Genomic DNA, 14,524 nt, shown 5'->3' with positions numbered 1-14,524 from the left:
AATAGGACAAGAGGTAGGAGATGCAGTCAGAGGGAGAAGGGGACCATTTCCAGGAGGGGGCCTGATACCATGGTAAGGGTTCTAGCTCTTCTCTGAGTGAGATGGGGCACCACTAAAGGATTTTAGCAGAGCAATGAGATGAGGGGATCTAATTTTTTTTTTTTTTAATCATTCTGGTTGCTGTGCTAAGACTAGGGTATGGGTGGGGAGTCAAGGATGATTCCTAGGTTTTTGGCTGAACCTGCCACTTCCTGAGTTGAAGACACTGAAAGAAGCAGGGGTCTTCTGGAGGGAGGAGGAACAGGGGGAGGCTGACAGGAGGTCACTTTTGCCTAAGTCAAGTTGGGTGGGCTACCAGAGAGAGGAATCCAGAGGATAGTGGCCCATGCACACAAGGGCACTAAAAAGAGGTGTTGCGCTGCTTAAGTTAAAGAATTCAGTGACTTGTCTTTAAGGCTTAGCAGTTCATCTAACTCTTTGCTATTCAAAGTGTGGCTCCTGGACCAGCAACATAATATTGCCTGGGAGTTTGCGAGAAACGCAGACTCTCTGGCCTTCATCAGACCGAGTCAGAATCTGCATTTTTAGCAAGATCCCCAGGTGATTTAAATAAACACTAAAGTTTGGGAGCACTCACCTAATTTGAACCATCTGGGAAACTTCAAAAATGCAGTCCCCACCCTAGAACAATTAAGGTAGAATCTCTGGGAGTGAGGCCCAAGCCCAGGTATCTTTACCAAAGCCCCAAATGGTCCTGGTGTGTAGCTTTGGTTGGAACCATGGATCCAACTCCTCGTTCCTGGCACATCCTCTCTGTACTACTAGGCTTATACTGATAGTGCCCTCGGAAGCCCATCTCTAAAGAGATGGTCAGCTCTAGGGTAGCATGAAGGTATGTAACTAGAGTAACCCAAGTTCTGTTTTATTTGGGGCAGTCTCAACATAATTGTTATTAGTGCCCCCTTTCACTCTCAAATGTATCCTCGTTTAGGTGAAAAATTATATTCTCCCAATGTAACACAAAATGGCTCTGTACTTAACATTTCTGGATTATAAAGTCATAATAAGAACACGTAGAGCAAAATGGCCACCAGCTCTTGGTCAGATGGATGAATGCCCTATATGACTCCTGGTGCTTAGATAATTGGTCCTTAAAGTAGTCTATATACAGACTATCAGAAATACATAAATTCCCTCAACTGTAAGGAGGGTTGGGGAAAACTGGTCTCCTTCCAAAACTTGGGGTGGGGTAGGGTGCGGTTTTATTCTGCAATTAAAGTACCAAAGCCAACTGTTGATTAGCCACGAGCTCATTATCAGGATGTGATTATCCAGCCCTTAACAAAACTTCTTCCTTTTGCTTTTGGATCTTTTATTGTTCATGAGCTACTCCACCCTCAGGTTCAAAGGGAAAAGGAGAGAAGGTAAATAAAAAGTTAATTGAGCAGTCCTGCTAATAAGCTTGGTGGGAAAGAAAGTGAAAAACAATGGGACTGTTTCTGGTCACCTGTGAACTTAAATCCTTTTGGCTCATCCCTTTTTCCAAATTATTACCAGCTGGTTTGAGGGCTTGTTGAAGGTCTACTGATTGCCAGTAAAATTAAAGTAATCTTGTATTTTCAAAACTATGTGATCTTCCAGAAATAGGCCTTAAAGGCTTTCCTTCCTGATTAAGCAAGAACACAGAGCAAGGGCAAGGCAAGCACCTTCTCCTCTCCCCAGAGCCCCTCATCTTCTTCGTCCCCTCACCACCCATTCCTAGGGGTAGATGGACAGAATTCTTTAAAAATATTTTTGATGTAATTAAATTATTTTAAATCATTGAAAACAAATACCATAATAACTGTTGTAAAAATGGACCCAAATAAATCTATAGGCAGGAGCAGGGACTTTTCTGCATATAGCCTATACCACAGATTTTCCTAGTTGCATCCCCAGGATGGTTATGAACACTTTTATGAGGCAACCACAGTATTAATATTTAAAACATGTTCTGTTCCCATGTGTTTAAAATGTCTGGACCAAAGTGTCCACTGATTGATGAATGGATAAAGAAGTTGTGGTACACATACACACACAGGAATATTACTCAACCATAAAAAAGAATGAAATCTTGCCATTTGCAATGACATATATGGAGCTACAGAGTATCATGCTAAATGATATAAGTCAGTCAAAGAAAGACAAATACTATATGACTTCATTTATATGTAGAATTTAAGAAGCAAAACAAAGCAGCAAAGGGACCAAAAAAAAAAAAAAAAAAGGAAGAAAGAAAGGAGCAAACCAAGAAACAGACTCTTAACTATAAAGAACAAATTGATGGTTACCAGAAGGGAAGGAGGGAGGGGGATGGGGGAAATAGGTGATGGGGATGAAGGATGACACTTGTGATGAGCCCCAGGTGATGTATGGATTTGTTAAATCACTATATTATATACAGTGTATTGAAACTAATATAAGACTGCATGTTAACTAACTGGAACTTAAATAAAAACTTTAAAAAAGATGTATGGACAAGAAACTCTTCATGCAAAGTACAATAGCCAGTTGCTGAGAAGCCAGTTGAAGAGAACTCTCTAGTCCTTTTGCTATTGATGGGAATGTAGGTGGGTATTGAGTTAAGGCAGGTAAAACATGAATACCTGTTGAATTGGACAAGTTTATCAATGGAATCTCTACACATTCAAGAGGTACTTTACTGGGTATCTGAGTCGGGGGGGATGGGTATTTGTTCTGTTTTCTGGGCTGCAAATTGGAACAAGCTAGAAAGGAGGAAGAGGTCTCTGTAGTTGAGGAAGCAACACAGCTGGTCTTTCCCCATCAGGCCACAGATCAGTAATAACCTCAGTAGCATGCTGTATCTTTGATCTCTGTTAACAGTTGGCCAAAGGCTTTTCCTTCCAGAGCTCTTCAAAGGCAGAAGCTGGGGTCCTGGGAGGCAATGCTGTAAGGAGGCCCCGAACAGTCAAACTTAAGTGCCTAGGTGTGATTCAGCAGTGATGAGACAGGTGAGTCTACTGGGGGTCTTCTTCCTCTTCCTTAGGGGTGTAGATGTCTTTTCAAACCTTATTCTAAATTATACCTTGACTTACATGTATTATGCAACAGGGCTTCAGTTGGTGAGTCAATGATATAAGGGATTTTAATAAGGAATTCTAGCTTAATGTAAAATTTTGAGCTGGATCCTGAGCTAAACACAGTGAGGCCCACCTATCCAGGTTTGGGAAGACCCTCGCTCATGATTAAAAAGGGAAGGCAGATTATTGATCAGAAGAACACGATCAACAAAAGGATTCCTCAACCATTCAAAATGGCAAACTCTTTGAACCAACAGGATGGAAAATAAAGAGTACTGACCACTGAAACAAGCATTACTTATGTTTTCTCTACCCACAGACTGAAGCAGTACTTAACACACAACCCTCTAGGAGCAGGCCTATGGAAGTTTTCAGCTTCAAAGGAAGCTCTGGAAAAAAAAAGTGGCACCACTTGGCTGTTGTGGAACACTTGAGAGAGAGACTCACTTGTGCACAGGATCGTTTTCACACATGTCTAAAGGCCCAGATGTCACACTCCTGCAGTCAGTGTGGAAGGTAAATACAAATAAGCAAGTATCATAACTACTTATCATAATTACTTACCCTGTGCAAATAGGGAAAAGAATGTTGAGAAAAAATAGCCTCGAGTCAGAGTGAGTCAGAGTTGGTAAAGCCAGGAATATCATTCCTCACCCTGTATGTAGCTCTGGAGTTTTAGGGCCTTGCTTTAATCTCCTTTCCCAACATGAAAAGTAGAAGGGTTTTATATGGAAAGAGAGGGTAAGCCTCCAATTCTTGCATGATTTGGTACTATCTTGGGCGAAATGTACTCACTGACAAATTATGTTGGCAGGGCGTGGCCCGTCCTTGCATGGAAAGCCTGTGATCCTGACAGGAAAGGGCCAAGGACCTTATACTAGCTTCATGCTCTTAGCTCTCAGCCTCCCAGACCTCTACTTCCCCATCTGAGATGATCTGACCCCAAACAGACCTTCTGGTTCCATCATCAGCTCTAAGGATCTATGGCACATATTTATCAAGTTCTTTGAGACTCTCCAAAGAAAGATACCATTTTAAGAAAAACACACTAAACCACTAAGAAAGAAAGAAAACCCTTTCTGGTCTCATTCTAGGGCACAACTTTGGCAAATTATCATTGGAAATTTGGAGTAACTCTAAAATGAGAGGCAGTAAGTTTTTCTTTGCTTCTCTACTTCTCCACGAAAGCAGCTCTGCAGATGGAACCACTAGTTCATCTCAAGGAATCACCTCATCAAGGACTCTACTTCAAAACCCAGGGTGAGTGCGCCTGGGTGGCTCAGTTGGTTGGGCGACTGCCTTCGGCTCAGGTCATGATCCTGGAGTCCCGGGATCGAGTCCCGCATCGGGCTCCCTGCTCAGCAGGGAGTCTGCTTCTCCCTCTGACCCTCCTCCCTCTCATGCTCTCTCTATCTCATTCTCTCTCTCAAATAAATAAATAAAGTATTAAAAAAAAAAACAAACAACCCAGGGTGAAGTAGAGACCAAGGGGGCAAGGGAAGGCCCGCAGTGTAGCTGGAAATATCCAACGTTATGGTGGGTCCTTTCTGCTATTAATTAATGTTGCCTGCAGCTTTAATGAATGTAAGAGTGGGGATGCTTACGGTTGGGCTCTTTGGATTTTTTCTGAGTTCTTCATTAGCCCTATTGTTGACAACATGAAGGGGCTTTGCCAAACACAGGGTGGCCCAGCCTTGGCTGATCTAGCTTCGCCTCCCTTAACTTTAAATGCAGACCAGCCCTCGGCCCTCTTCTTAAGAGAAATTGGGCTCTGCAGCAACCTCAGACAGGAGGGCCTGCGTAGCATCTACACTCGCACCTCAAGGTCACGATCCAACCCAGAGTTCGCCAAACACCTGGAGATTCATTATTTACATGCGCACAGTCGAGGCTCTGAGGAGTTGGACCAGCTTGACTCTAACTAAACATTTCTCTATCTATACAAGGTCATTTTTCTTGAGGTCACCCCAATTCAACAAACTGCAGAACAATCAAGAAAGGCAAGTCACTTGGGAAATGCTGGTCTAAACTCATCATAGAGGCTAGAGCCCAAATTTTCTGTTCCAAACACTGTCATGAGTGAGTGAAATTTTGTCTCCAGTTACTGTAAGCTTGTCCTTCAGCTGCATCTATCAATATGGAACTTAGATTCCAGAAAGTAAAATCACCCTCACTAAAGGCCCACAAGGGCTCCCTAAATTTTCTAGGAACGATGAGACACATGGTGCTGAGCGTACCTGGGGCTCCTGGTCATGACCGCTGGGGTCCCTCTCGTAGCTCTCAGCGTACAGTCTGATGGTGGCCCGCACGCTGCTGGAGGAACTGAGCCGGAAGATGAGCCGTGATGCATCTGAGAAAATGATCCTCAGGCCCTGAGACCAAGAACATCCAGAATGGATCAGTGAATCAAGGGGATACACAGGTAGTAACAATTAATACCCACGTGTGGTTAACGCTGGGGGAGACTTCAGGGCAAAACTATGAACAGATGCTCAAGTTCCTTTGGTTGGGAGATGTGGGAGCCAGAGAGAGGCGGAGGGATGATACTTAATGTCCCTGGGTCCAAAGTTGGTCCCTTAGAAACCTGCCGGATGCCGTGGGAGTAGGCAATTTCTCTATTACAGTAAAGCAAACTGCCTGTGTTAAGCTTACCCCCACGTGATACTAGGCTTTGCTTCAAGTTCATCTCTCTTGATTCTTTCCTCATGCCCACATTCCCTTGTAGCAACCAAAGCCTACAATGACATGCTCAGGTCTGGAGCCTCAGCTGGGTTCTGGGCTTCCTGCATACAATCTCATCCCCTCGGCTCTGTCCTTCTCTCTTACTCTCCCACCTGGCCACCAGGGTGGTGGGGGGCAGAGCCATAGCAGTATTAATGTGTTTTTGGCTCAGAAGGCCTCCGTTCTCTGTGCATCTGTTTTCATTAGTGGCAGGGACATTTGAAAAATAGGACCATCAGATTATATTGTAACGTTTGTTGAAGGAAATTTGTTTTCTTAAGACAACTGATAAAGCCCTTGGTATAAATAAGCATATTGGCAGGGGCCAGAGGAAAGAAGTAGAGGAAACAAAATAATTAGTCTGGTCATTTGTTATTTCTGAAAAAGAAGTCCCAGGCAACTTTGACATCAGACATTTTCCCTAAGAAATTTGCCCTTGAAACTCGTCTGGCCTTAAATCATGGTTGTTAAGAATAAGCCATGATTAAAAATATACCTGCCATATAAATCTGACTGCCAATCCCTTACCCCACCCCCATATCTGCTGGGGTGGGGTGGGGTGGGGGCCACTATATTCTATCTGAATGGTTTTCTGCTTTTTAAGTTTTGTAGGCATATTTTGTTCCAATCCCAAAACAACAGCCTTAGTCTCTTCTGGAGCGATTCAGTATCTGCCACGATTTGTGTAACAGAACTCACCTCTCTCTGATACTAGCTCTGCCAATAGGATGATACTAACCAGAATTCATTCGCTGGGCAAATATTTTAGAGTAGCCCCTGGGGATCAGGTCCTGGGCTAAGCCCTGAGGATATGAAGAGAAAGACACAGTCCTTGCTCTCCATAAGCCTGGACTAGTCATTGCAACCATATTACAAGGAGCGGCAACCGTTTTCCTAATAAGAACCTTCTGCTGCTGGATGAGTGAATAGTTAGGACATTCCGAATGGAGTATATGCCCCGATTCCCTACTACCCAGGAAGTGTGCTAGACCAAATTATGTTCACACGATGAGGCTACAGAAGTTTCATAACTGCATCCAACGGTCATGTTTTTACAACTCTTCTGAAGCTGTTATTTCTTTATAAGTTGCACTCCCCTTGTCACCACCTATGGGACACATGAGTAGGTAATTGGTCGCTCACGACTACGGGTTATGCAGAAGTTGGTGGAAGCAATATTTAAGGCCGAAGCCCTAAGCCACCTGTTCTTGTAGATTCCAGACCACGTGAAGCCACCCCTTCCGAAGACCACCCAAACTCAACCCTTTCCTGTAGCTCCCATTACACCATGAATGTAATTAACCACTAATTAATTAAGAACCCCAGATTCGTATGCAGCCAGTGCGAAGTATTTAAGAACTCAGGCCATAACAAACCATCAACATGTATTATCAACTCACAACTAAGCTTTTTTATAGTGAAATTATGTTATTTTTTTTTTCCCTTGTGGGTCACCATATCTTTGGCTGTACTTCTAGAAAGCTGGTTAGAATCTACATCTGGTAGCCTGGAGTAAATTTTGCGCTTGAAAAGACGATAAAGGCATGCATGAGATCCTGCTGATGGTCCAACCTCTCTCTTTTCAGGGGAACCAGCCATGAGATCTTACCAGAGAACCCCTGTTGCTTTATGAGACCTCCAAGTGAGAAATACCACAGTTCTCCTCCACATAGCAGGACAAAAATTCTAGACCCAGTCCAGTTTTGTGCTGCATTAACCCCAGTTCCCTGTCCACTGAGTGTCACTATGGTGTGCAAAGATGTAATGGCTTGCTTTGGTGTCTGCATGTTCTTTCAATGACCTTAATGAATGTGTACCCAGAACACGAGCCATGTTCGCTCCCGCATGCATCATCACCTACTTTCAATTAAATTACAAGGCCAGAGTCACCACTGAGCAAGACTTGCCAAGGTTCTAAATGTTCTGGAATTCCAACAAAAGCATACCAATCATACATTTTGCTTTTTAAAATTTTCAGATTAAACGAGGGGTTGGCAATATAGTTTGTCAGCCAAATTTGACTGGCCAGCTATTTGTATTAATCAAGGTTTCATGGGAACCCAGCCAGCCCCATTGCCTTATGTATCCTCTAGGGCTGCTTTTGTGTCATAACTGCAGAGTTGAATCTATATGACAGACACTATCTGGGCCATAGCAGCTAAAATATTTACTATCTTTTACAGAAAATGTTTGCTATCCCCTGGTATAAACCCTTACATTATCCACAACACGGAATACTTAGTCTTCAACTCTACCCCAGAAAAATATTTTATCTATGTGCCTTATCAAAATCCCAAGAAAGAAAAATTATGAAGGGTGTCCAATCCATACACTTCCCCAGGTATTCTAGCCATAGACTCATATGGACGTATATGTGACCTGAATCAACTTACTTCTGACTGACTACTCATGACAAGAATGGGTTTATCAAATTGCATTTTTGTTTCATATCCTCCCTTTCCTTGCAGGGTCTACAGGGTACTGCCTTATAAAACCCACTTTTGCAGTCACTCTAGGAATATTCTTGGAGACCGTACAAAATTCCACATGAGACATTTCCTTAAGAGCCAAGTGTTAGAAAGCCTCTCCTTCCCTGAGGAACTGGTATTTTTTTGTCTCTCTAACAATAATAACTAACCATAGTTCCCTTTTCAATATGGCTGCCAGAACACTTAATGCCAAATTTGAGGTTCAGCCCAAGCAGATCCTTATGACTTGCATAGCTATGAGTTTTTCTTCTGTTCTTGACTCTACTCTTATTTATGTTTTTCCCCAGTCTTGATTTCTGTTTCTTATTTATATCCTAACAACTTCATTATGCATGTTTTTGCTGCCACAAATCCTCCTGAAGAAACAAGGCCCAGCTAAAAATGAATAAAACAAGTTCCCATCTCAGCCTTAACCCTAAAGTGCTGGAATTGCTGAAATAGGTCTTTGGGTCCTTCATAAAGCTTATAAGCTCTGGTAGGGCAAAGCCTTATGTCCCTTGGTCACCATTTATCCCCAAAGCCCAGGACAATGGCTGGCACACAGTAGGCCCTTTGCAAACATTTCAGTGAATGTCGCTGCATGTTTGAGAACTGGAGTGAGCACCACAGGAGTGCCTCCTTCCACGCTTAAGGAGGGCTCACAGGACAAATTAAAACACTTAGGTTCTCCATCAGGGAACTGGGGTAAACATATTTACCTTGAAGGGTAGTCGTGAGTGATGCTGTATCTACTCATCCTTCATTTTTAAGGCAAGCGTCCGTTTTGGCTAAAAACAATGGAGCTGAACCGTGATAGGTTCCTGTCCCCACTTGTGTGATGTTAGACAAATCATAAGCCCATGGGCTGCAAAATTTGCTGCATACTGGAATCGGCTAGGTTATTTCAAAAATATTGCTATCTGGCTCTTACCCCAGACACTGTAATTTAATTTGAATAGGTTATGACTTGGGCACTGGGCTTGCAAAAGCTCTCCAGGTGATCCTACTGTGTAGCCAAACGAGGACAGCCCAGTAGTAGCCACTTTTGTCTGGGTCACCTGCCTCACGGATCAAGTGACTGGCTATAGTACATGTCAGTCTTAAGGAAGACCCCTTTAAGATCTCAGGTTTCACCCGTATACTCCCACAGGACTGGAATCTCAGGAGGACCACAACATGGTGAGAGAGTGCTAATAAAACATCTTGCGGCTGTGTCCTGAAAGCCTCCTCCTAATGCCTTGCCAATAGCAGGACCATTACAAGAACCTCCCCTTGAGCCATCTGACACTAAGAACTTTTAGCACAATCTCCTCGGGGATTCCTCAAGCAACAGTGAAGGAATCCATGCCACCTCTGTAGTCATAGCAACAACAGAGGCCAAAATGTCCAGGATAACATAATAGCCACAAACTCAAAGAAGGGGAAGAGATGCTGTCTTCCATGCTAAGATCATGCTAATTATGGAGCGGGGTACCAAAGGGGCACTGTCAGTGCCAGCCTAGCATTTTCTTCCCATTGAATGCCTGTAGTTGTATGCCTCAGTGACAAGAGGAGGGTTTTGCCCACCCTAGCTTTGTCCCAGCACTGTTAAAGGGCCATGCTTTCTTGCAGGTTTCTCCACCCCCAAATCCTCCAATGTGCTTCCATGTATCACTAGAGCTTTTGTTTTTCTCCCCACATTTGCCCCTCTCTGGTTGGCTGCTCATGGAGAGTCAGTTTGGAAATGATAAAGGGCTGGAATTCTGGCTCAGCTTATCAGCTGGTGGTCTTGAGCAAGTCACATCAGATCAGAGAATATATGTGAAGAGTGCTTTGAAAATTATAAATCAGTCTATAAATACCATTCTTATGTTAAGCTTTTAATGAAAATGATACTATGCTCTTAGTCATCCAGCCTTCCAGATTTTGCAGAAGATTGCCAAATAAAGCTTGAATAGTGATGGTTTATGGCACATTTATTTTTAAATTAGGCAGAATTAAGATTAATTTTATTTTAAGGACTATGCCATGTTCTCTGAAATCACTACTAAACTCACGGATCTGTTACCATTTATCTTCTCCATCCCTCCCACTGAACTGGCTTCTTGGACCATAAAATGTCCGTTCTAAGTTGATCTATTTAGACCATTAGGGTCCTGAAGGAAGGACCTCAGAATCATCCAGGCCACTTCCTCCCTTCACTGGAAAGAAAGGGGAAGTTAAAAACTGGTCAAGAGAGGAGCCAGAACTTTAGGTCTTCTGACCCCAGGCTTATACTTTTAGGTTGAACCATATGAGACTGCTGAGAGTCACACAACGCTTCTCGTGACATATTTGAACAGTATCTCATATGTTTTCTATGGTCCCCCAAACAAGCACAGAGCCTTACATAGAGCAGGTATCTGATAAATGTTGCATAAATAAGTGTTGGGTTTTGTTTTTTTTTAAACCCTTGTGTAAATCAATGCAGGGAAATCTGCAAGTTGCTAAATACACACAGAGCTGCCAGATGTTTGTTTGGAGACTATAGGACATGTTGCAGCCAGGCGGGGAAGGAGGAACTGTACATTACCAAGAGTTATTTGGCAGCATCCGACCCAGTCAAATACGGACGTAAGATGAGTTCCAGGGGAACACAGCACATGGCCCTGAAAGCTAGTACAATGTCACATATACTGTTAGCTGGCCACACCAGGCACGTGAACCTGGAGACAAGACCGGCGTGGGAGACTCTTAAGCTTAACTCACATGTTATCTCCCCTGGGAGATCCCAAAGATTTATCTGGAGAATTTCAAGGTGAAAATACTGCTGTGTAACATCTGAACTATATTTTGTAGAAGAAAGCATGCAGCTTCCAAAGCAGAAGATTTGGATTGGACAGAGCACTCTCTCCATGAAAAAAATGAACTAGAATTACCCATTTTTCTTTGTTGAAGTCATAGAGCTAGCTGCAAGCATGAGTTCAAAAGGGGTTGAGCAGGGCAGCAGCTAGTCCATACTGTGCCCTCACAGAGATTACAAACAGGAAAACAAATTAGAGAAAAGTATCTTTCCTCTGGGCTGGCCTGGACTTCACCTGCTCCTCCCCCATGAGGCCAGGAGCCTTTGTGCAGTGCACTGACTATTCACCACCAACCCAGCTCTCTTGGAGACCAATAATTGCAAATAATTATTTGGGGGAAATCAAGGCCAAATGACTTCCTAAGTGCTCTTTTAAAACACCCGCCCAGCAAAAACCACATTAGGTGATGAGAGCACTGCGTGGAGAGAGAAGACTTAAAAATTATCCATTCCAACTATCAAATTTGGAACAATGGAACTAGGTCACACATGTTCCATTTCCCTTCGTCTTTGGCCAAAATGGCTGCTGATCCCTGTTCACTCAACACCAGCCCCAGTTCTGGGATATTTTGGAATCAGACATACTTTACCCAGACAACAGGGGTAGCTTCCTCCCTCAGTTCCTGTGATAGTCCACGGATTTTTCCTTTAATATTTATGTTTCCTGGTGACAGTCACCCTCCTGACTACACACAGAATTAGTAGTTCGGTAGGAAGTAACTATGATGTCATTTATTCCAGAATGCTCAGATTCTTGTCACACATCTTAGCAGGATTCAACTACCAGCATTTTGGAAGATAGTCCCAAAGCAATCAACTTATGACAGGGGAAGGTGCTTCATCATAACAAAACTTCAATGAACGAGAAGCAAAGGAGTAAGACCTTCCTAACTAATTAGAAACACTGTCTCCCTCTCCTTATTTCCTAATCAGCCAATATGTCCTTAAGAAGCAATGAGTATATGTTTGGTCTTTGGAAGACAAATAGACAAAATCACAGGAAAAGTAGCTATTATTAAAAAAAAATTTTAATACATGGTTTTCTTTTTTTAAAAGATGTATTTATTTATTTATTTAAGAGAGAAAGAGAATCCACACAGACTCCCCATCGAGTGCAGAGCCTGACGCGGGGCTTGATCCCAGGACCCTGAGATCATAACCTGAACTGAAATTAATAGTCAGATGCTTAACTGACTGAGCCACCCAGCTGCCGCTAATACATGGTTTTCAAGGTGTCCTACCAAAAGGCCCAGTTGTATTTATTTAGCACAACTGCAATGTTGTAGAATAAACACCGAAGTAGAGAATTCTAAGTATTTTAACATCCCGGTGAGAACACTATTGCCTATAGGAAATCCCAGTTCTTTATCTGGAAAGCCAAACAATGGTTTAGCTACATTAGATTAAAGAAAGGCCTTTAGTCTGACAAGATGGTTTACCCTGGGCCAGTTCCCACTCATTCTTCAGGGCACAGCTTAAATATCACCTCCTCAGAGCCCTACTTGAGGTGCTATGCACTCCCAAATAAGTTCTTTCTCTGTAATACTGTTCAATAAACTCTATAGTGATTACAAGTTTAATGTCAGTTTGTCTTCCCTGCTAGACTGTTCTGTATGCTGGTGTGTCCTCAGTGCCCAGCAAGCCGACTGGCATATAGTAGGTGTTTGGTTAATATTCAGTGAATGGATGAAGGCATGAAGGAATCACACTTCCACTATCTTCACTGTATTGTACTAAATACAATACTAAAGGAATATATATTTATTATGAGGATTTTTTTTTCAACATCACAACCTGCAACAGAAAAAGGATTTTCTCACCCAGATTTTATCACAGTATACATGTAATGACAACACCTCACTACCTAAACATTTCTGTCACTCAACAGAGGAGGGCTATTTGTAAGTACTAACTTGCATATTCAACTAAACTCCATAGGTGGGATAATCAGCATGACTGAGATGATTTTTTTTTTTTAATTTTTGCGAGAGAGAGAGAGAGAGAGCATGAGCAGGGGAGAGCAGCAGAGGGAGAGGGAGAAGCAGGCTCCCCACTGAGCAGGGAGCCCGATGCAGGACTCAATCCCAGGACCCCGAGATCATGACCTGAGCTGAAGGCAGACGCTTAACCAACTGAGCCACCCAGGCGCCCGAGATGATTTTTTTAATTCCACTTTGGGATGCACAAACCACACTCCAGCAAGTGGCATAGTACAGAGATAAGTTGTTCACAACAGTCTCTCACTTGGTTCATTGATTAGAATGTGATGAAAGTTGAAGGTTGACCAGCTAACTCTAAATAGAGAACTCAGTCCTTGGCCCCTACCTAGAGTCTCCAGCTAACACCAATCAGTTGTCTTCCTATGATGCCCCCAGAAACGAGGCCATGATAAGTTTCTCTCTCTCTGCTGACCAAGGGTAATAGCACTGCAATATACACTAAAGCACCAAAGGCCAGGCTAAAATGTGATTTCAAGATTGCCAATTTACTTGCTTCATTATTTCTAAATATTGAAATTAAAAAATGCAGACACCTTCCTGCATGTTAAAATAACAACTCTAAAAGCGAATTGACTTTGCAATCAGTCTTCAAAGTGTGCTTTTTCTCTGAACTAATTTCAAATGGTTCTTTTTTCCAGGTTGAGGACAACATCAAAATGTTTCCACACAGCCTGCATGACTTGAAGAGGTATTAATAAGCTGAGCGTTAGCCTGACATAATCAAATTGGATTTGGTTTTCCACATCAGCTAACTGGTATGCTTTTATTTACATCAGGTTTTTTAATATCAGCTGAACTGTTACCGGCAAATGACTTCAGCACTGGTGGAATTTCATGATTTTTGATCTTCTTAAATAGAAATACAGGCATGGGACGGATGAGGAGAGACTCAGTTCCTTACATTTTGCTCCTGGTATCAAGGTTTCTCTCTTCAAAGCTAATTTTCAAAATACAGGTCATGGTTCTGGATCGATGCCCACCCTAGTAGTAATATGCCATCAACTGATGCTGGCACCATCTGTCATATTGTCCATTTTTCACACCACCAGGATTGGAGGATTCCTTCTGTCAGAGCTGGAAGAGTCTCATAACCATGAAGCACTGAGTGGGGACTCCGGGAGATTTCAGCTACAAGGAGGAGATGGGGAGGATAATGGTAAGAGGTAATCTGGTGCTGATGATATTCCTTGGGTTGTTGATGGTTAAGGAAGAGAGAGAGTGCCTGGCACTATGGGAAATCTTGATGTTTGTACAAGGACCTCATCCTTGAGGAAAGAGTGGGCCACCCGTCAAGCCTTAAGGAGCTACCTACCTTTCCCTCATCTTTCCCATCTCTTTACAAGGCATTAGTGCCTTGTAAATTTAATGCCCCTTGAATTAGTTGGCAACTGGGTCAAACTGCTCCTGCCCTCATAGGAGCTACTGGTTTATCTT

At 42.8% G+C, this 14,524-nt stretch overlaps 1 protein-coding gene across 1 annotated transcript in view; it reads right to left on the bottom strand.

The window, feature by feature from the left end:
• Positions 1 to 14,524, bottom strand: part of PGM5 (phosphoglucomutase 5) — a 196,325-nt gene that overhangs the window by 32,132 nt on the left and 149,669 nt on the right. The window contains exon 10 of the mRNA XM_064580087.1: positions 5,318 to 5,452. Coding sequence (XP_064436157.1) covers positions 5,318 to 5,452 — 135 coding nt within the window. The remainder of the gene's footprint in view (positions 1 to 5,317; positions 5,453 to 14,524) is intronic.

This window comes from Mirounga angustirostris, unplaced genomic scaffold, assembly GCF_029215605.1.
Source record: "Mirounga angustirostris isolate CCGP_5_RB_7025 unplaced genomic scaffold, mMirAng1.0.hap1 SCAF_15, whole genome shotgun sequence".
NCBI lineage: Eukaryota > Metazoa > Chordata > Mammalia > Carnivora > Phocidae > Mirounga > Mirounga angustirostris.
This window is presented reverse-complemented; position numbering and strand designations above follow the sequence as displayed.